The 23,336-nt window shown below is 46.8% G+C and overlaps 1 protein-coding gene across 3 annotated transcripts in view; it reads right to left on the bottom strand.

Annotated features, from left to right (window-relative positions):
• The window catches only part of MRPL10 (mitochondrial ribosomal protein L10), a 29,957-nt gene that overhangs the window by 6,534 nt on the left and 87 nt on the right, over positions 1-23,336 (bottom strand). Inside the window, exons 2-3 of one of the 3 annotated variants that reach the window (XM_077252269.1) lie at positions 11,394-11,444; positions 6,042-6,217 (exon numbers count right to left, since the gene is read on the bottom strand). In XM_077252269.1, the coding sequence (XP_077108384.1) occupies positions 6,042-6,217; positions 11,394-11,412 (195 nt within the window). In that variant the 5' untranslated portion in view covers positions 11,413-11,444. Of the gene's footprint in view, positions 1-6,041; positions 6,218-11,393; positions 11,445-23,165; position 23,336 lie in introns of those variants that run through there. The other 2 variants (XM_077252268.1, XM_077252267.1) reach the window with 2 other exon arrangements.

Here is a 23,336-nt window from a genome sequence, read left to right as displayed (position 1 = left end):
TGGGAATTATAGTCCTTCAAGAATGCATGCGGACTGGACGAATCCGCAAGCTTGCAGCCGTGCTTGCCGACGTCTGGTGCCTAGGGCCCTCAGACAGGGAGATAGGCTGACATGTAGCACGGAAGAACTCCTGGATGGTGAAACAAATCCACCAGGCTAACATGGCTGATGAAATGACTAAACCCTTCCTGTGATCGTCAGGAAGCCTTCTTCTTACCGTCGGGAAGCCCGAATAAAGTGTCCAACCTTCGGAAGGACGCCGTCCTCGATACGTACCTACTCGGAGCACTTAGTCCACCCAGATTATGGAGAACCCATTCCGTTTTGTGGACTGGAACCGAAAGAGATGAGAGAAGGACGATGCCCCTGTAACAGTGGGAATACAATACCACCTTGGTAACAAGGGAAGGGGATGGCCTGAGGACAACATTGCCTTGATGGTAATAAGGAAAAAAGTCTGAAGGAACAGAGCGGCAAGCTCTGAAGACTCATCAGGATGACAAGAATGCAGAGAAAAAAGGGAGCGACCTTCCCTGATAGTAAAGTCTGTCCGGATCAAAAAAGGAGTCTACTGTAAGACCCCCAGGACCATTAAGGGATGCGATAGAGAAGAACCACAGGTGAAGACTCCCCACAAGGAAGTCCATATTTGCAGTTTTGTTGCAATAAGACGGAAAAATACTAGTATCGCAAGCGAGAAATCCTGACATGGTCAGTGCGGGTCTCCCAGGATCACTGGGGCCCTTTCTGCTTCCAAAAAGATCTTGGAAGTAGTTGAAGAGGGGTTATGGAAATTGGTACCATGGAAGAACAGAGCGTGCACTGCAATGCTCTTGGATCTCAAGGCCGAACCATGAACTCGTGTATATTGGCGTTCAGTTTGGACGCCATCCAACCTACATCTGGAGTATCCAGTGAAGGCAGATCTGATGGAAGACTTCGGGGTGAAGTTCCCACTAACTTGAGGAGAAACCCTGATGGCTGAACAGGTCTGCCGCCCAGTGTTCTACTCCAGGAATATGTACTGCCGAGATCATTGAATGATAGATCTCGGCCCATCAGAGAGTGTGAGGTACCTCGGCCATGGAGCTTGACCGTGGGTACCTGCTAGATGTTTGACGTATGGCACAGCCATGGCATTATCCAACTGAAGTCGGATGGGGTGACCCGCCTGAAGGCAGTGGACCTGCTGTAGGATTAGCCGTACCATTTTGGATCCCAAGAGCAATGATCGGGAGAAGAAGACTGGCATTGGTATTCACTAATAACCACTGGACCAGGAGAAGGCCCTGGATGAGGAAGGAGCTCAGAGACTACCCTTTGACAGCCTGATTGACTTGATGAAAACGAGCGGAGCGAAGGAAACTGCTTCCATTGTCGTCACCATTTTTCCTCAGAACCCTCCTAGCGAATCTAATGAACTGAGGGGATGAGTGATCAAGTGCGCGAGCTCCCTGTTGAAGGGCCACGAGCTTGACTCGAGAGAGAATTACCATCCTTCTTGTGCAGGATCATCCTCAAAAAGGATCTGCTGGACTGGAAATGAGGAAAACTTGTCTAAGTTTAGCTGCCAGCCCAGGAGAGAGGGTATCGCAAGTGATACAGACGACTCAGCGTAGTCCTGGAAGAGCGGCTAGAAAGTCAACCAAATAGGGCAGAACAACCACGCTACTAGGGTGCCAGAGGAACCTGACAACCGCCATGACCCTTGCGAACACTCTGGGTGCGGTAGCCAGGCCGAAGGGCAAGGTCGTGACTTGAAAATGCTGTTCGCGAATGGAAAGGCGAAAGGATTTTTGTAGAGGGGAAAAATAGCAATGTGAGGGTAAGAAACTCGAATGTCGAAGGATGCCAGAAACTCCACCTTTTTCTGTTGAAGTAATGGCTGAGCGGAGGACCTTGTCAAAGGTTGTTAGAAGTTTGAGGTCCGGGATTGGTCTTACTTTTCCTTCCCCTTTTTTGGAACCAAGATCCCTTAGATCTAGACTGTTCTGGACACCCTTCCACTGGTGGTTGGGTCTGTAGAAAAAATACGATCCCTTGTTAGTCTCCCGCTCAGAAGATTTGACTGGCCAGCTGTACTGTCTTCGGGGAAAGATTACTTGTGTGAATCGAAGTAGTTAAGGTCTCCGACCAGGAGACCACTGCTCAAGCAACCCATGTGGCGGCTAAGGAAGGGTAGAGCGCTGAACCCGAAGCTACAAGACGGAACGAACCAGATTTGCTATCCAACAGTCCGTGGTATTTTTAATTGATGATACATCGGGCAGGGATACTGGTAGGTATACCACAAGAAATTCTACCCGGTTAGTCTGCCAAGTGGCAGAATGCGGGGCTGCATCCAGCAGGTCAGGAAAAAAAAACGTTTCTTGCCATCGTCGCTCTCTTTTGACAGTGCAGAGTAGAAAATTAGGACCCCTCGCTCCACCATCGTCTTAACAGGGAAGTGGAGAGGAATCATCCAACTTCTTGCATCATCCGCTAAATAGTGGTGATGCAAAGGGGGGTGCTCGGACGCCAAAAAGGGGTGCCTTTGTACATCCCCAGAGTTGAGGTCCCCGGGTGGACAGGGCAGGTTGTCTGGCGTTAGGCCTGGATGCAGAAGAGGATACATGGAGGCGACACTCCATGTGCTCGTCTGTTGATGGTGTGGGGAGATCGGTGCCCCTTTAAGGGCCCCGTCGCCCTTAAAAATCAGACCAGGTATGGCATCCCACGTAGAGGCTTCTGTCCAGTGAATCGCTCATCAATTTGGTTGATGATATAAATAGGCGAGTCCATCCTTTTCTGAAGCTCTGGCAACCCAAGGCAATATCCGATCCATATTCAGAGCATTGTTCTCAGCAAATCATTGGGGAGAGAGATCAGGAAATGAAACTTCCGCTTTCTAGATGCCTGTACGTTTCTAGAATACTTGTGGCCCCTGCTAGCCGATGGCTCCCTTGTAGGAGAGGGACCATGTATATCGGTCCTGCGAGCACTCCGAGCCACAGAGGGTTCACGGAGGGATGCAAACTCTTGGTCAGAGAAACCATGGATTGCGGTTAGTAACAAAGTCCACTGAGGGGGACTAGGTACTCTGGGATAAACTGGGATCAGCGGCAGAGTGCTCCTCAGCTCATTTAGGGTGACCGGCATCGGATTGATCATGTGCCCTTAAGACCAGTGAATGCTGGTCATGCGCCTTTAAGACCAGGGAATACTTGTCGTGCGCCATTAAGACCAGAGAATACTGGTCTTGTGCCTTTAAGAGGACGGAATATTGTTCATGTGCCTTTAAGAGCAGGGCATACTGGTCATGTGTCTTTAAGAACCAGGGCATACTGGTCATGTGCATTTAAGACCAGGGCATACAGGTCATGTACCTTTGAGACCAGGGCATACTTGTCATGTGCCTTTAAGACCAGGGAATGCGCCTTTTAGACCAGGGCATACTGGTCATGTGCCTTTAAGACCAGGGCATACTGATCATGTGCCTAAGACCAGGGCGCACTGATCATGTGCCTAAGACCAGGGCATACTGGTCATGTGCCTTTAAGACCAGGGCATACAGGTCATGTGCCTTTAAGACCAGGGCATACAGGTCATGTGCCTTTAAGACCAGGGCATACAGGTCACGTGCCTTTAGGACCAGGGCATACTGGTCATGTGCCTTTAGGACCAGGGCATGCTGGTCATGTGCCTTTAAGCCCAGGGCATACTGGTGAAGTGCCTTTAAGACCAGGGCATGCTGGTCATGTGCCTTTAAGACCAGGGCATACTGGTCAGGTACTTCCTTACCCGGGTACTGATGTAGGGTCGTTCTGCCCTTTTAATGCAAAAACCGTCGCCCCTGTGTGAGCCGACCGGGTGGACCAAGATGGCCACCAGGAGTTGCAGAGGTGGTAAAATCTCGCAGAGAGCAAAAAGTGCCAATTTGGGGGGCGGAGCCACAGACACGACGTGGGCGGAGCCTCGAGACTTCCATGAATAGGCCCAAGCCAGGGCCTAAATTTCTGCAGCCGGCGGGAGCGATACCAGCGGTAGAAGTGAGGCGAGAAAATTGAGCGTTCCCGTGGCAGGCGAATAGCGCCAGAAAAGCAGGCGGAGCCGCTTTAGCGCGCCATAGTGCGGGCGCGGCTTCCGGGAGAGATCGGTGCCCTTGAAGGACCGTCACCCCTAAGAATCAGCAAAGGCCTGGCATCCCACGTCGCAGGAGAGGATACGGAGAGGCGACACTCTCCGTGCTCGCCTGTTGATGGTTCGGGGAGATCGGAACCTTGAAAGGATCCGTCGCCCCATTCGTCTGCGGCTTACACATCGGCCGAAGGCGGGGGCTAAATTTTTGTAGCTGGCCGGAGCGTTATCTCAGGGAGGTGGGCCACAGGGAAGCTGAGGCTGCCTGTCAGCATGTGAATATCCCACTGCAGAGGCCCATCGCTGACTGGATCCACTCACCATGGGTGCGCGTCCCGGCATGGAGCCGCCGCGGATGACTGGGTTTCAGTGATGAGGAAAGCGCGCGCACTCTACTGTTCAGCTGCAGGTCAGGTATTGCAGCGTGGACGGTGCAGGGATAGAGGGGTAAACCTCAATCCATCATCCCTTTGTTAGGGAGGTGGAGAGGAACCGTCCGCCTCCTTGTGCCATCCGCTTTCACAGTGGTGGGACAGTGGGGGCTGCTCGGACGCCATAGAGAGGGGCCTCTGTACATCCACGGAGTTCAGCCCCCGGGTGGCTGTAGGCCTGGCTCCAGGAGAGGATACACTCCATGGGGTCGCCTGCTGCTGGTGTGGGGAGATTGGGACCGTGAAGGAACCGTCGCCCCTGAAGAGAGCTCAGGCATGGCTTCCCATGTCCCAGGAGAGGGTACGGGGAGGTATACTCGGCGTGCTCGCCTGTTGGTGATTCGGGGGAGATTAGAACCTTGAAAGGATCCGTCGCCCCCTTCACTCCGTTAATTAAAAAATAAAAATTTACAGAAAAGTAAAAAATAAAATAAAAACGTTGGGGTCTGAACCAGACCCAAGTGCCTCCTACAGACACTAAGCAAGAACTGGTTAGCTGAGAGCCAGCAGGAGGGTGTATACTGCAGGGGAGGAGATCACTTTCTTTGTATCACTTAGTGTCAGCCTCCTAGTGGCAGCAGCATACACCCACGGTCTGTGTCCCCCAATGAGGCGAAGGAGAAAGATTATTTTTAGTATATTCTTACACTAAGGGTAGGAACGGCCGAATTGCATCCCATGTTCAAGTATGGAAAGCAGACTCTCGGCCCTATACAAATAATGTAGTAAAGGATTTTAAAGAGGTTACCAATAAGAATGTAACATGTCAATTGTAATGTTATTCTTAATAAAAATTTATTTGAGTTAAAAAAAAAAAAAAAGAAAAAAAAAAGGTTACCATGGAGAAACATTTATAACCTGTGATCACTAAGGCCTCTTTCACACTTCCGTCGGTACGGGGGCCGACGGTTTGCGACGTACCGACAGACGTTGTGCAAATATTGCACAAATTGGGCAGCGGATGCAGTTTTCAGACACATCCGCTGCCTATTTTAAGTCCCGGGGAGGAGGGGGCGGAGTTTCGGCCGCGCATGCGCGGTTGGAAATGGCGGAACCATCACACAAAAAAGTTACATTGAACTTTTTTTGTGATGACGGTCCGCCAATTTCCGACGCATCCAGTGCACGACGTATGGAACTTGTGTCCATACGTCGCAATGCGTCGGTAATACAAGTCTATGTGAAAAAAAACGCATCCTGCGGGCAGGATGCGTTTTTTTTCACAGAACGACGCATTGCAACGTCTTTATAAAGACGGAAGTGTGAAAGTAGCCTAAGGGGCCACTGGCCAATTCTAAGTCCTCAGAACATTACTAGTGGAAGCACTAAATAGGATTGCTATGTTCCTCCACAGAGCTTACAGTCATCATCTTTCCTGTAAATAGGTGATAACGGTTTGTTGTGAAATAATCTCTTAAACAGTAAATAGTTTGAAGCAATGTATAGATTCCACAATATCCCCTATGTCTGGCTTAATCTACATCCCAACATTACCTTGCCGGTGTCATCAGCTACGACCCTGGGCTTCACACAGCTTTCACTTATAGCTGGCTTAGGTGCAATGTATTTGGTAAGTGCCAAAATCTTCTGCCTCTCAAAGTGAATGGCCTTTTTGTGACGGGTGACAGCTTTGGATTTATGGCGAACACACTGCAGGGACGGGAGCCAAGCTGTGGAGGAGGAAAAATGGGGGTCAGTACATCTATTTAAGGAAGAAAATCATCGACAGCATATCCTGCTTCTTCTCCATCTTCAGGTACATGAGAACACTTTCTTTTCTCCTATAAGGCTCCCACCTTTGAAGAAATTAAGAAGTGGTAAACTCTCCCTCTATTCAGGTCTATGTGATTAAAGGGGTGGTCTGAAGCTCAAATTAATTTTTATCCTAAATCCCCATCTATGTGATGCCATAATCTACACTATTTTATGACATACTTGAATTAAAAATTCCTTATATTTACATAACTACAGTATCTAACTTCTTTTCTACTTTTCTTCCACTTCCTTTTTGATAACGCTTTGTTTAAGAATCCCAGTGCAGGCCGGGATACTCAAGCGCAGTGTCATCAGAGGACAGAAGCTACAGTTGCCCCCTCCCTGAAATGAAGCATCATCAGTGATGCTTGTTTCAGGGGCTAGGCTAGTCCCTGTGCGATATGCACAATGACAGCGCGCTCTCTGTTGCCGGCTCAGATATGCAGTAACAAGCCGGCAACAGAGTGCCTAGTCAGAATATCCAGCGTGCAGAGACCAGCGACGACACTTGCAGCGGCGATGGTCTCTGCACGCCACGTATTCTGACAACGCGCTCTGTTCCCGGTTTGTTACCATTGATATGAGCCAACAACACAGAGTGCACTGTCTTTGTGCACACCACACAGTAACAGAATAGGAAGTAGCTCAGCCCCTGAAATGATCGTCACTGATGACACTTCGCTTCAGGGTGGGGGCAAGGGCTGCGGCAGTGACTGCAGTCTCTAACCCCCTCCCCCCCCTCTGATGACAGTAGATTCTTAACCGTAGAGTTATAAAAAATAAAAAAAAAAGTGAAAAAAAAAAATAGAAATAGTGGTTAGATTCTGTAGAGAGGGAAAAATAGGGAATGGTTACTCCAAGTATATTAGAAAATAGTTTAGATTACAGCATTAAACAGATAGGGAATAAGGAGGAAAATTAATTTGAACTTCAGACCACCCCTTTAAGGCTAGGGCTACATAATGATGGGTGTCATGTGACATCGCCTCTGATGATTGTCAATAGGGTCGCATTGCGACCTTATTGGTTTTTTGTGAAGATCAGTCATAGGAGACTCCACTGAAACACTTGATTAACCAATTCCCATTTCCCCCTCCCCGTAAATTTAATTTTTTTTTTGTACAAATTAGGATTCCGCTCTGCTTGACGGTTTGAACGGCCATTATGTGACCACACATATGTGATTTGAATACTTACATGCATGCAGACTAGCTACCTTCAGTATTCCAATGATAGGCCGGGGTCACACTTGTGTGTGCAATGTGAGAAACTCATGCAAGTCTCTTGCCTCAAAACCCAGAACTGCCGCCGGCACTCAGGACCGGAGTGTGCGGTTGCATGTATTTCTATGCAGCTGAACGCTCCAGTCCCGAGTGCTGGCGGCAGTGCCGGGTATTGATGCGCGAGTTTCTCGCAATGCACACGCAACTGTGACCCCGGCCTTACATTGAGAGAAGCAGGAAGTAAAAATAATTGGCACATAACCGTAGGAAAGCAAATCACATGACCGGTTAGTTAACAACCAATCGAACAGGCAAGCAAAGCAGAGTCCTAACAGTGTGTATATTGCAGACCTCTAGGATCCGGCATGATACACTTACTACTACAGGCCACCAGTGTTTGTCCAGAGATAGACATTCATTTTTTCAGAAACAGCGCTACTCTCATCTATAGGTTGTATACAGTATGGAGCTCATGTACATTTAAATGGAATCTGTCACCAAGTTTTTGCTACCTCATCTGAGGGCAGTATGATATAGAGGCAGATGATTCCAGTGTTGTAACACTCACTGGGCTGCTGGCTGCAGCTTTGATAGAATTACTGTGTTATCTTCTGTAAATCTACCAGTTCTCTCTGAATGACGAGCTCTGTATAACCCTGCCTACACCACTTATTGGCAGCTTTCTGCCTATGCACAGTGTACACAAAAAGCTGCCCATAAGTGGTTATAGAGAACTACTTAAAGGGAACCTGTCAACAGGATTGTGCACAGTATCCTACACACAGTGTCAGGTCGGCGCCGTTATACTGATTACAATGATACCTTGGTTGATGAAATTCGTCTTGTGGTTGTTGTTTAATCTTTATTTTCAGTTTTGAGTTAATGATATGCTCGTGCTCCAGGGCGGCCTGTGGGGGGTCTTCATGTGGTGCTCTGACAAGGTATTCATAATACAGACTGCTGACAGGTCACTGATCTGCCCCCTAGTTTAAAGAATGAATATTATATATATTTAAGAAAAAAAAATCACCTTCTGCAGGCAGGCAGCGGCACAACATGACGCATCTACTATATAATTGTCTAAAGGTCACTTCCGTCTTTCTGTCACGGATATTCATTGGTCGCGGCCTCTGTCTGTCATGGGATCCAAGTCGCTGATTGGTCGTGGCAATGGTCGTGGGCGTTTTGCCACGACCAATCAGCGACGCGCACAGTGCGGAAGAAAATGGCCGCTCCTTACTCCCCGCACTCAGTGCCCGGCGCCCGCATACACCCCTCCGGTCACCGCTCACACAGGGTTAATGCCGGCGGTAACGGACCGCGTTATGCCGCGGGTAACGCACTCCGTTACCACCGCTATTAACCATGTGTGACCAAGTTTTTACTATTGACGCAGCCTATGCAGCGTCAATAGTAAAAACATCTAATGTTAAAAATAATTAAAGAAATAAAAAATCATTATATACTCACCTTCCGCCGCCTTTCCCGCTCCTCGCAATGCTCCGGCCGGTCCATGCAAGCGGCACGTTCCGTTGGCAAGGATGGTCTGGGAGAAGGACCTGCCATGACATCACGGTCATGTGACCACGACGTCATCACAAGTCCTGCGCGCCTGCGCAAGAAGGACCTGCCATGACGTCACGGTCATGTGACCGCGATGTCATCACACCCTGGGACCGGAAGCTGCCGCCTGCACCCCACACAGGCGATAAAACTACAACGCGCCTGCGGAAGGTGAGTATATGTTTATTTTTTTATTTTTTTTAACCTGTGACATACGTGGCTGGGCAATATACTATGTGACTGCCCAATATACTACGTGGCTCTGTGCTGTATACTACGTCGCTGGGCAATATACTACGTCGCTGGGCAATATACTACGTCGCTGGGCAATATACTACGTCGCTGGGCAATATACTACGTCGCTGGGCAATATACTACGTCGCTGGGCAGTATACTACGTCGCTGGGCAGTATACTACGTGGCTGGGCTGTATACTACGTGGCTCTGTGCTGTATAATATGTCACTGGGCAATATACTACGTGGCTGGGCAATATACTACGTGGCTGGGCAATATACTACGTGGCTGGGCAATATACTACGTGGCTGGGCAATATACTACGTGGCTGGGCAATATACTACGTGGCTGGGCAATATACTACGTGGCTGGGCAATATACTACGTGGCTGGGCAATATACTACGTGGCTGGGCAATATACTACGTGGCTGGGCAATATACTACGTGGCTGGGCAATATACTACGTGGCTGGGCAATATACTACGTGGACATACATATTCTAGAATACCTGATGCGTTAGAATCGGGCCACCATCTAGTCTGTAATATATATCTAATTATTGTTTTTGATGGCATACATAAACTTAAGGTACCTTCACACGAAACGACATCGCTAGCGATCCGTGACGTTGCAGCGTCCTCGCTAGCGATATCGTTTCGTTTGACACGCAGCAGCGATCAGGATCCTGCTGTGATGTCGCTGGTCGCTGAATAAAGTCCAGAACTTTATTTGGTCGTCCGATCGCTGTGTATCGTTGTGTTTGAAAGCAAAAGCAACGATACCAGCGATGTTTTACACTGGTAACCAGGGTAAACATCGGGTTACCAAGCGCAGGGCCGCGCTTAGTAACCCGATGTTTACCCTGGTTACCAGCGTAAAAGTAAAAAAAACAAACAGTACATGCTCACCTGCGCGTCCCCCAGCGTCTGCATCCTGACACTTACTGAGCGCCGGCCCTAAAGTGAAAGTGAAAGCACAGCGGTGACGTCACCGCTGTGCTGTTAGGGCCGGAGCTCAGTCAGTGTCAGGAAGCAGACGCTGGGGGACGCGCAGGTGAGTATGTACTGTTTGTTTTTTTTACTTTTACGCTGGTAACCAGGGTAAACATCGGGTTACTAAGCGCGGCCCTGCGCTTAGTAACCCGATGTTTACCCTGGTTACCCGGGGGCCTCGGCATCGTTGGTCGCTGGAGAGCGGTCTGTGTGACAGCTCCCCAGCGATCAAACAGCGACGCTGCAGCGATCGGCATCGTTGTCGCTATCGCTGCAGCGTCGCTTCGTGTGAAGGTACCTTTATGCTGCCTGATACATGCTACTGTGCAAGCGTCGGCGGCATCATCTTGGAGGAGGCAATTTTTTTTTTCTCAACAAGATGGTGCCGCTGGCGCATGCACAGAAGCAGACAACGGTTCGCCGCTAGCGTGCAGGCGCCATTTTCAGACTGATTTTTTTTATTTATGTATACAATCAAAAACAATAAATAAATGCACATTATACAATGCGATCATACTGCAGCACAGGCACCACTACTGGTGCTTGCCTGCAGAAGGTGATTTTAATTTTTTAAATATATATAATATTCATTCTGTAAACTAGGGGGCAGGTCAGTGAGGGATCAGTGACCTGTCAGAAGTCTGCATTATGAATACCTAATCAGAGCACCACATGAGGACCCCCCACAGGCCGCACCGAGGCACGAGCATATCATTAACTCAAAACTGAAACTAAAGATTACACAACAACCACAAGACGGATTTCATCACCCATGGTATCATTGTAATCAGTATAACGGCGCCCACCTGACACTGTGTGTAGGTTACTGTGCACAATCCTGCGGACAGGTTCACTTTAACAGCAAGTCTCCCATTCCTCTAGTGATAATCTCCTACTGATAAAACAGTGACTTTATAAAAAATACAGCAAGCAGCCTACCAAGTGACACATTGCTGGAATTAGGGTCTCTGTCTCTACATTACCCTGCTCTTAGATTAGATGGCAAAAATCTGGCAACAGGTTCCCTTAAAGAGAATGGGGCTTAGCTGAATCACAACACGCTAGCTACAAACCTACCTGAGCAAAAACATATCATCACCTAATGTATGATGCGGCCATCATCTTGGACTGCCAAAAGGGTTGAGGGAAAAAACATTTTATTAATAAGTGGGGTTCTTGAGGTGGTACAATAGCGTCTTAAATTCTCCCATATCTTCTCCTCACATCATGAGACTATTTTCAGAATCGATCACTTCTTAAGAGTCAAAGCCAGTTTTGGGTGGAGTCTGAGTTGGTAGAAATTCACCGCCTTTAGCTTTAACAATTATTTTTCCCGTTATTGATATTTTACAATTAATTTATTGACGTTTTCTTTAATTTAGCAGTAACCAATGATAACCACGGTGTTCTAGCAGTGCCCGATTTTGCCATTTTACTACAGTAATTGTTATTACTAGTTATTGGCCATTTATGAAGGTGTCGCAGCTGGGGCGGAAAAAATAACAGAACTTAGATTTATCAACTCTACAGCCCTATGTAAAACAAAGCATTAAACCACATCTGCTGTTGCACAAGTTAAAGGGGCTGACTGGTATCACAGCCCGCCATACACATTAGATGGCTGTCGGCCGAATAAACGTTAGGCTGGCTCTACCTTTCACAGGAATGCTTCTATGATCTCTATGAGAGATCGACTTCCGATGGCTTATCTCCAAGAGAACAAAAAGAAAATCACTCCAAATTCAGACATGCCAGATCCTTGAGATCAATTCACATGTCCAGTAATCATCTGCTGACAAAAAAGTTGTGCAGACAACTTTTTTGTCCGCCTGAAAAAAACTGATTTGAGCTGTACCTGTTTTTTTTAACATTAAAAAGTCTATGGAAAACGGATCTGTGATATAGCCAGCTGTCTGACTTTGAATCAACAAATTTTTGTCCATATAAAAAAAACAAAAAACAATAATTTTAGCTGGAACCGTTTTTTTTCAACATTGAAGTCTATGTTAGGGTATGTGCACACGTTGAGGATTTCCTGCAGATCCGCAGCATTTTTTGCCTTGCAGAAACGCTGCAGATCCGCAAGTGATTTCCAGTACAATGTAAATCAATAGGGGAAAAAAACGCTGAGCTAATGGTGCGGAAAATTCCGTGCGGAAACGTTGTGGATTAAAAGAAGGAGCATGTCACTTCTTTTTTGCGGATCTGCAGCATTTTTGTACCCATTCCATTATAGAAATCCACAGGGGTAAAAAATGCAGTAAATCCGCACAAAATCCGCAGTAAATCCGCACCTGCGTTTTCTGCCAAGAGATGCAGAATCCGCACCAAAAATTCCTAAGCCTAATCCGCAACGTGTGCACATAGCCTAAGGGTATGTGCACACGTTGCAGATTTGCCTTAGGAATTTCTGCTGCAGATTCTTCCCTCTCTTGCCAGAAAAAGCAGGTGCGGTTTTGTTGCGTTTTTGCTGCGGTTTTTGATGAGTTTTTTCCATGCGGATTTGTATGCGTTTTTGAAAGCTAAATAAACATCAAGTATTGACAAAAAAAAGATTTGTGATGTAATTTCTTGTCCAACCTCCTCTTTTACATTTGTCCAACCCATACACCATTACACACAGATAGACAGACAGACAGATAGAAGGAATGAGATAGATAGAAGGAATGAGATACCGGTGTTTACGTACCGGTAATAGGATTTTACGGAGCCACGACAGCACCCCTACGAGAGAGGGGATCCGCCCACCTTCCGGACAGGAACCTACAGGATTTAAAGGGGCGGTCCCCCTCATCACTCCAGTTTGTGTTTCAGAGCATAAGGGACACCGCCATTGAGTTAGTACATAAACATATATACTTAAACATTACTAAATACCATCACCTTCTAAAGAGTGATTTTTTAAAAGGCACACTTTTCCCAAAGGGTGCAGAAACCAGTGATCAACTACGGGGGGGAACGAGCGGGTGCTGTCGTGGCTCCGTAAAATCCTATTACCGGTACGTAAACACCGGTTTTCCCATCGCCACGACAGCACCCCTACAAGAGATTTTCAAAGATCAATCACCTGGGAGGGACTACAGCACTAAGTACTGAACGGCCAAAAACTAAATTGGCCTCTGATGATAGGTCAAGACGGTAGTGTCTATAAAAGGTGGAAGGAGATGACCACGTTGCCGCCTTACATATTACGTCTATGGAGACGTCCGCTCTTTCCGCCCAGGATGAGGCCATGGCTCGAGTGGAGTGGGCCCTGATGCCATCTGGTGGTGTCTGGCCTTTAGCCGTATAAGCAAGATATATGGCATCTCATCCATCTGGCGATAGACGTCTTAGTTACAGTCGCCCCCTTCCTGGGATTCTGAAAGGAAACAAACAGAGCCCTACTCTGCCTCCATGGTTCTGTTTTGTGTAGGTATTCTAATAAAGCTCTTCTAACATCCAACATGTGATATTTCTGCTCATCCGCTGAATTCGGATTGTCACAGAAAGATGGTAAAACTATTTCTTGACTTCTATGAAATTTAGAAGCTACTTTTGGTAGGTATGCGGGGTCCGGTTTTAATACTACACTATCTTGAAAGACCATTAAATAAGGAGGATCAATTGACAATGCTTGTAAATCACTCACTCTCCTAGCAGAGGTCATGGCTACCAGGAAGGCTGTTTTTAAAGTTAAATTTTTTATGGAGACAGAATCTAATGGCTCAAAGGGGGGTTCTGTTAAGGCGTCTAAAACCAAATTTAAATCCCATGGGGGTAATCTAGGAATATACACTGGGTTACTGCGTTCAGTGGCCCTAATAAATCGGGAAACCCATCTATTTCCCGCCACATCGTTGTTATATAACGCCCCTAAAGCTGAAATTTGGACTCTAAGGGTATTTACTGCCAAGCCCAATTCTCGGCCCTTCTGTAAAAACTCCAGAATAGCCGGAATTGGAACCTTGCCTGAAAAGGGTTTTTGGTAGAAGGCAAGGAACTTTTTCCAAGTCTTAGCATAGATCTTGGTAGTAATCTCTTTCCGACTATTTAAAAGGGTAGCTATCAGAGCCTCTGAAAACCCTCTTCTCCTCAATAACTCCCTCTCAAATTCCACGCCGTCAGATGCAGGGATTCCACATTGGGGTAACGGAATGGACCCTGCGAAAGAAGCTCCGGACTGACTGGCAATACCCAGGGATCGGTCACAGACATTGTCCTGAGTAACGAGAACCATGCCCTCTTGGGCCAAAAGGGGGCAATCAGGATCACTCTCGCCCTCTCCTCCCTGATCTTCCTGAGTACTATAGGGATCAGACACATTGAGGGGAAAGCATAAGCCAGAGGGAAATCCCAGTGTATTTGAAGGGAGTCTATTATACAGGGCTTGTCCGCCACCCGAAGAGAAGCAAATCTGTTGGTCTGTCTGTTCTCTCTCGTTGCAAATAGGTCTATAACGGGCAATCCCCATAGGTCTACTATCCGTTTGAACACCCGTCGACTTAGAACCCATTCTCCCTGATGTAGAGAATGACGGCTGAGGTAATCTGCCTCTGTGTCTCCCCGAATGTGAACGGCTGACAGAGAGCGAAAGTGGGTTTCGGCTATGTTGAATATGTCTGTGGTGGTGTTCATTAGAGATCTTGACCTTGTACCTCCTTGATAGTTGAGATACGCTACTACTGTTGTGTTGTCTGATTGGACTCTTACATGTGAATCCTGCAGAGATGGTAGTAACCTGAGAAGGGCCTTTTTTACTGCCGTGAGCTCCTTCCAATTGGAGGACTCCTGGGCCTCTAAGAGAGACCATTGCCCTTGAGTCCAAACATCTCCTATATGAGCTCCCCATCCTATTGGACTGGCATCAGTTGTAACCACGTTGTCTGGAACTATACTCCAGGGTACTCCTTTTCCTAAATGTCGCTTGTTTAACCACCATCTCAGACTGTGTAGAGTGGCGGCGGACAGCCTGAGTCTTTCGCTTAATTGCCCTTGAAGACTGCTCTCTGCATTCAAGACCTGGGCCTGCAACACCCGAGTGTGGAATTGAGCCCACTGAACGGCTGGTATGCAAGACGTTAGGGACCCCAGAAGGGACATAGCGTCTCTCAAAGTCAGATCTGGTTTTTTTGTTACCGTACTGACTTTGTGCAGAATCCTCTGCTTTTTCTCTTCCGGAAGGAAACATAGTTGCTCTTCCGAATTTAGCAGAATGCCTAGGAAAGTCTGAGTCATTGATGGTTCCAATCTTGATTTTTCCATATTGACTATCCAACCCAAGTCCTGTATGGAAGATATTACATGATTTAGGCGACCACCACACTGGAAAAACGAATTTCCCACTACCAGGAAGTCATCCAAGTAGGGTACAATTAACGTATCATGTTCTCTGACATAGGCCATCACTTCCGCCATGACCTTAGTAAACACCCTCGGTGCCATAGATAGACCAAACGGCATTGCAGTAAACTGAAAGTGTCTGACCTGGTCGTTTAAGCGCACCGCCATTCTGAGGAATTGTTGATGATCCTGGTGAATGGGCAGATGGTAATACGCATCTTTTAAATCCCGGACTGTCATATAACATCTGGGAAAAAGAAGTTTAGTTGCCGTTTTAATAGATTCCATTTTAAAGGCATGATATTGTAGATGTTTGTTCAATCTCCGTAAATTTATGATGGTTCGAAAGGATCCATCTGGTTTGGAGATTAAAAATAAAGGGGAATAGAACCCTTTCCCCTGCTGATGTTTAGGAACCTCCACTATAACTTTCTTCCGTATTAACGTCTGGACCTCTTTCTCAAGGGCCTCTTGTTGGTGTAAGGAATCGGGGGCAGTCAAGATATAAAAATCAGAAGGTTTTTCCCGGAACTCTAATTTTAACCCTGAATTAATTATACCTAAGACCCAATTGCTTGCAGTTATTTTAGCCCACTGAGCATAGAAATATTTTAACCTGCCCCCTACTGGAAGATTTTTATTAGCGATAATTTCTTCTTCTTCTTGAGGAAGATGATGAGGTATTAAAGTCCGAACCTTTCTTTTTTGGGTCTGTTGGTTCCCAGTCTCGGTTGTGGTAAGGTCTTCGGTATTGGAAGCGTCTTCTGAAGGTATTCCTAAAGGTAGGATTGAAAGTTTTAGGAAAACCTTTCTTCCTATCCTCAGCCTTAGCTAGGATGTCATCCAATACCGGGCCAAACAGGTACTCACCCCTACACGGTATTGTACACAGTTTAGCTCTCACCTGGGCATCCCCTCTCCAGGTCTTAAGCCATAGGGCTCGGAGAGCAGCATTTGAGAGACCCGCCGATCTCGCTGCTAATTTTAAGGAATCCACTGATGCATAAGCTAAATACGCCACACCATCCCGTATTTGCGAAAGGGAGTTCAGCATCTTGTCTCTGGGCACCTTGGATTTCAGCTGTTCCTCCAGCTGGGATATCCACACCATAACGGATCTAGCCGTACATGTGCTAGAGATGGCAGGTTTGAACGCCCCCGCAGATGACTCCCATACTTTTTTCAAAAACATGTCCGCCTTCCTATCCGACGGATCTTTTAGAAGGCCCACATCCTCCAGCGGCAAAGTACCGGCTTTAGATGTAGAAGCCACCGCTGCGTCCACTTTCGGGACTTTCATCCATTCTGCCAGATCATTGTCTTCAAAGGGATACCTCCTCTTGGCTGATGACGGCAGGAAACCCTTATCCTGCTTATCCCATTCCCGTTTAATAAGGGTCTTAACTGTATCCACAACCGGGAATGCTTTACGACTCCTCTGGCACAAGCCCGCAAACATTATGTCCTGTGCGGACCTTGGTTCCTTGCTCTCTGTAACACCCATGGTAGCTCAGACTCCTTTAACTAATGTGTCCATGTTATCCACCGAGAAACAAGGCCTTCCCTCTTCATCTGAGGAGGATGGAGATGAGGAGCGGGAACATTCACCTTCTTGCAGGGACAAACTAGATCCTGGAGATATGTCCCTGCCCGACCTTCCCTGGCGGCTGCTTTTAAGGGAATAGCTTATTTCCTCCCTGATGACCGCTCTAAGGTCTGATGACCGGAGGGGAGCTTCCTCTTCTAAGGTCTGAGATATGCAAGCCTGACACAGCCTCTTGGTATAACTGTCAGGCATTGGAGTCGTGCATAGAGCACATTGCTTGTGCTTAGATTTAGTTGTTTTTTTCCCCTAAAACAAAGCACACAATAACAGACCATATCAGCACCAGGAGTTTTGTTTAACACTCACCATAAGGCTGACTTTGTGAATACCGATTCTGAAGGAGTGGGATTCAAATGTGACGCTGGGGCGCTCGCACGTTGCCCCCGTACCACGCTGCTGCTGCTTCTTCTTGAGCGGCCGCTACCGTCTTTACTGCGCTGCTCCGTTCCCTCTCCATGAGGGTGCTCGGCGTCCCCGACTGAGGACATAGCTGCACGCATGATCCCAAAGGCGGCGCTGTTTTACAACGCTGCAGCGCTCCTCCCCCGGCTTACCCCGGAAGTGTAAGAACTACTTCCGGGTTCACCAGCGCCGGTGTGCACCGCGCTTAACTGCGGACCAGGACGGCACTGCCCGACTCCTGGGACGCGATCCACTTGGCCAGACGAGGGGGGGTCTGCCAGCAGAACACCGACGCTGCGTCCGAGCCCCCGATTCTGCCGTTCCTAAAGACACCGCGCAGAGGCATGGAGGCCCGGGTAAGACTGCCTGCAGGCTCCCGCCGTCCGGACAGGAACCCAAACTGGAGTGATGAGGGGGACAGCCCCTTTAAATCCTGTAGGTTCCTGTCCGGAAGGTGGGCGGATCTCCTCTCTCGTAGGGGTGCTGTCGTGGCGATAGGAAAAGATAGATAGAAGGAATGAGGGCGGCGTCACACTAGAGAGTTTTACGGACGTATGAGAGGCGCAAAAACAATGCATTGCACACGGACCAATGATTCTCTATGGGGCAGCTCCTATCTGCCGTATATTTCGCAGCAGCATTTTACAGGCGTAGAAAATCTCAGCATGCTGCGTTTGTCAGCGTATTTCACAAAAATTCCGCCAATGAAAGTCTTGCCAACCGATTACATACAGAACACTGTTTTGGGAACATTTCTGTGTATTGCGCCAGTAAAAAACGGACCGTATTTGTCTACACCAAATGTGACGCCGGCCTGAGATAGATAGATACATGGATAGTTAGGCTACTTTCACACATAAGTTTGTTTCCGTCAGGCAGGATCCGACGAATTTTTGAAAACACGGATCCATTGCAAATAGTGAAAAACTGATGCAACTGATCCGTTTTTTTTTTGTTTTTTTTTAAAAGAGAGAGTGAACGGAAAATGTGCATGATTTGAATGGAAACATGCATGAAAAACCGGATTCGGAGGCCGGATTCATCATTTAACATCTCAGTCTCATATGTTTTTTGCTGGATCCGTCGCTGTGCGATATTTCACCAGACAGAAAAACCGTTCCTCTGTATGTTTTCCGTCCGGCGGAAACAGCTTTTTAGACGGATCCGGCAAAAAACAGATGAAACATGTGGCCATCAGGCGCAATCCGGCGCCAATACAACTCTATGAGAAAAAAAAGGATCCAGCAGAAAAAAAAAGGATCGTTTTTTTTCAAAACTCGCCGGATTGTGCCTGATGGCAAAAACCTGATGTGTGAAATTAGCCAGATAGATGTTTCTATCCATAGATCTATGTATCTATAGATATATCTATAGATAGATATATCCATACATAGGACGATGTTGATTAATGAACATAAATAAAAAAAACGGGAAAAAAAAACGGCATGGGCTCCCGCACAATTTTCTGCGCCAGAGGGGGAAAGCCGACGGCCGGGGGCCAATATTTGTAGCCTGGGAAGGGGTTAATATCCATAGCCCCTTTCCAGGCTATGAATATCAGCCCGCAGCTGTCTGCGTAGCCTTTACTGGCTATTAAAATAGGGGGACCCCCCAAAAAAAATGACGTGGGGTCCCCCTATATTTTATAGCCAGAAAGACTATGCAGACAGCTGCGGGCTGATATTCATAGCCTAGAGAGGGACCCCCCCCCCCCCCCCCGGCTACAAATACCAGTCCGCAGCCGCCCCAGAAATGGTGCATCTTACAGATTCCGGCACTTAGCCCCTCTCTTCCCACTCCCGTGTAGCGGTGGGATATGGGGTAATAAGGGGTTAATGTCACCTTGCTATTGTAAGGTGACATTAAGCCGGGTTACTAATGGAGAGGCGTCAATAAGACGCCTATTCATTATTAATCCTAGAGTAGTGAAAGAGTTAAAAAAAAAGACAGCCAGAAAAAAGTATTTTATTATTCTTAATTTAACCATACTCGATCGCCTGCAAAAAAGTAAAATAATAAACCGTATACTCCCTGTCCGACGCAGTCCAATTAATAACGAGTGTCCCACGACGATCTCCCCTATAGAACAGTGACATCAGGTGATGTCACTACTCTATAGACCTTCAGTGACACACCTACAGGAGACAATGGCTCCTGCAGTGCATCACTCAGAGGTTACTGTAGTTCACTGGTCTCACTTTATGGCAAAAGCTGGGTGGGAACTTTCTGACACAGCAATGCCAAAAGTGAGACTAGGGACTATTTTTTTTACAGTGGCGGAGGAATACAGTGCGGAAGGATACCTCCCTCCAGTCATTGTATTCCTGGAGCCCCTAGAGAGCAGTCGCATCAGCGGATGCTGCTGCTCTCCACGGTAGATCGTCGAGGGACACTCGTGGATTTCTGCGGATCAGGGAGTATATTGTTTGTTATTTTAATATTTTTTACAGGTGACACTGGCTTCGGGGAACAAAATGACAAGTGATGGTGAGTATGTAATCTATGTTATATGTACTGTATGTATGTATTGTATGTTATATGTTCTGTCATATGTTGTATGTTCTGTCATATGTTATGTTGTATGTACTGTCATATGTTATGTTGTATGTACTGTCATATGTTATGTTGTATGTACTATCATATGTTATGTTGTATGTACTGTCATATGTTATGTTGTATGTACTGTCATGTTATATGTTGTATGTACTGTCATGTTATATGTTGTATGTACTGTCATATGTTGTACAGTACAGACCGAAAGTTTGGACACACCTTCTCATTTAAAGATTTTTCTGTATTTTCATGACTATTAAAATTGTACATTCACATCAAAACTATGAATTTACACATGTGGAATTATATACTTCACAAAAAAGTGTGAAACAACTGAAATTATGTCTTATATTCTAGGTTCTTCAAAGTAGCCACCTTTTGCTTTGATGACTGCTTTGCACACTCTTGGCATTCTCTTGATGAGCTTCAAGACATAAGACATAATTTCAGTTGTTTCACACTTTTTTGTTAACTATATAATTCGACATGTGTTAATTCATAGTTTTGATGCCTTCAGTGTGAATGTACAATTTTCATAGTCATGAAAATACAGAAAAATCTTTAAATGAGAACGTGTGTCCAAACTTTTGGTCTGTACTGTCATATTATATGTTGTATGTGCTGTCATATGTTGTATGTGCGGTCATATGTTGTATGTGCTGTCATATGTTGTATGTGCTGTCATATGTTGTATGTGCTGTCATATGTTGTATGTGCTGTCATATGTTGTATGTGCTGTCATATGTTGTATGTGCTGTCATATGTTGTATGTGCTGTCATATGTTGTATGTACTGTCGTCTGTTGTATGTACTGTCGTCTGTTCGTGTTTTTTTTTGTTTTTTTACATTCAACACATTAGCCGGATGATGGGACTACTACTGTCCCATCATTGGCTAATGTGTCAATCACTGTCACTGTAGCAGGCATCGCCCGATGGGACTTGTAGTCCCATCGGACGATGCCTGCACGCGCACACACCCCTAAGGACCCCCGACAGCCCACCGCAGACCCCCCACAGCCCGGCACAGACCCCCGACAGCCCGGCGCAGTCCCCCCCACAGCCCGGCACAGACCCCCCACACCCACACAAACACCCGCACATCTTCCCCGCACACACACAGTCTCTGCACACACACTCTTCCCCCCCCCCCTCCCTATCTGCAGCGTTTCTCAAAGCAAAACCGCAGATCTTTTTGAGATCTGCGGTTTTGCTGCGGATGAGCCCGACTAAATGCAAGTCAATGGGTGCAGAAACGCTGCAGATCCGCAGATCCGCACAAATAAATGACATGCTCCTTCTTTTAACCCGCAGCGTTTTCAGTGCGGAATTTTCCGCACCATTAGCACAGCATTTTTTTTTTCCATTGATTTACATTGTTCTGTTCTGTAGAACAGCATTGTTCTGCTGTTCTGCAGCGTTTCTGCATGGTAAAAAACGCTGCGGATCCGCAGGAAATCCGCAACATGTGCACATAGCCTAAGACCGATAAGTTAAATTGACATCCATTTTTCATTCATTTGAAACTGATGCTTTTTTTTGCTTACTGGATATGTTTCAAATGGAAGAAAACTGATGGTTATTTAATGGATCTGTTTTCCATACATTTCAATGTTAAAAAAAATGAATCCAGTTGAATTCAGGTTTTTTGTGTAAACGGACAAAAAAAGTTGTACCAGCAGAACTTTTTTTTTACAACAGATGGCTGATGGATCCAATCTAACAGGCAATTACTGGATATGTGAACTTAGCATTAATTCCCTCAACAATCAGTTGATTGGGGCTCCCATACAAAGAGAGTTCAGCCGACAGTAGCCTAATGTGCATGAGCAGCATAACATGTTAATGACCTATCTGGTAAGATCTTTGGGGTACGGATGCCGACCAGCTGAGCTGTTACTAGTAATGAGCAAGTATACTCGTTACTCGAGTTTCCCAGATTATGCTCAAGTGTCCTCCGAGTATTTGTTAGTGCTCAGAGATTTAGTTTTCCTCGCCTCAGCTGCATGATTTGCGACTGCTAGACAGCCTGAATACATGTGGGGATTCCCTAACAAACAGGCAAATCCCCACATGTACTCAGGCTGTCTAGCAGTCGCAAATCATGCAGCTGAGGCGAGGAAAACTCCGAGCACACCGACATACTCGGCGGACACCCGAGCATACTCTGGGAAACCCGAGTAACGAGTATATTCGCTCATCACTAGCTGTTACCTGTTGCATGTAAACAATGCGAGAAGATAAAACAGCACGGCGCCATACATGGTTAAGTGGCTGCTGCCAGGTACTGCACATTATTTAATAGTCACTTGAATAGGAGATAAGCTGCAAAATCCAACAATGACCACTAAACAATGAACGGAGCTGATAACAGTAGATTGGTGGGGTGCAGGTGTCGGACCCCCGCTGATTTGATATGGATTACCTGTCCTCCAGGTAGGCCCCAGACAATCCCTTTAAATAGCACATTTATACGGTCACATTCATACAGTGTAGTTTTTTATCTCAATATTTATAAACCAAAACCAGGAGGGGAATAATCAGAGGAAAAGTATAATAGAAACACGTCACCACTTCTGTATTTATCACCCACTCCCGGTTATGGCTTACAAATACTGATGTGAAATACTGACCAAGCACTCAACATGGCCTAAGAAGTAATTTTGTCATCAGGTTTCTGTCAGAGCGGTGACATGTGACTGCGGCAGCCATACTGCCCACTACTGCTCTGATCCGGCAACAGACACAGGGAATCAAGTGTCTAAAAGAAAACCTGCCATTTAAGTTCATGTCAACAGAGCTCAGCTTTCATGTCAGTGCTCTGGAGAAATGAAAGCAGCGCTGCGATTGGCTGCATGGATGACAAGTCTGTGAAGGCAGCACCAAGAAGTACATGAGTGGTGTCAGCAGTGCATGACCCAGGCACCATGTCTGCTGTGCCCACCTGCTCAGTCAGTGCTCATCTACCTGATGAAGGGGGTCCTGGCACGTCACCAGCGTCAGCCATGACAGGTCACCATGCTGCTACAGAACCCCGCGACATTACTGACAAATCAGGGTCTCCTCAGACTGCACCCTACACTATAAACCGTGCCCTGCCCTCCTGAGACCAGCACATGTCACATGTTGTAGCTCTCA

The sequence above is a fragment of the Ranitomeya variabilis genome, chromosome 4 (assembly GCF_051348905.1).
Source record: "Ranitomeya variabilis isolate aRanVar5 chromosome 4, aRanVar5.hap1, whole genome shotgun sequence".
NCBI lineage: Eukaryota > Metazoa > Chordata > Amphibia > Anura > Dendrobatidae > Ranitomeya > Ranitomeya variabilis.
This window is presented reverse-complemented; position numbering and strand designations above follow the sequence as displayed.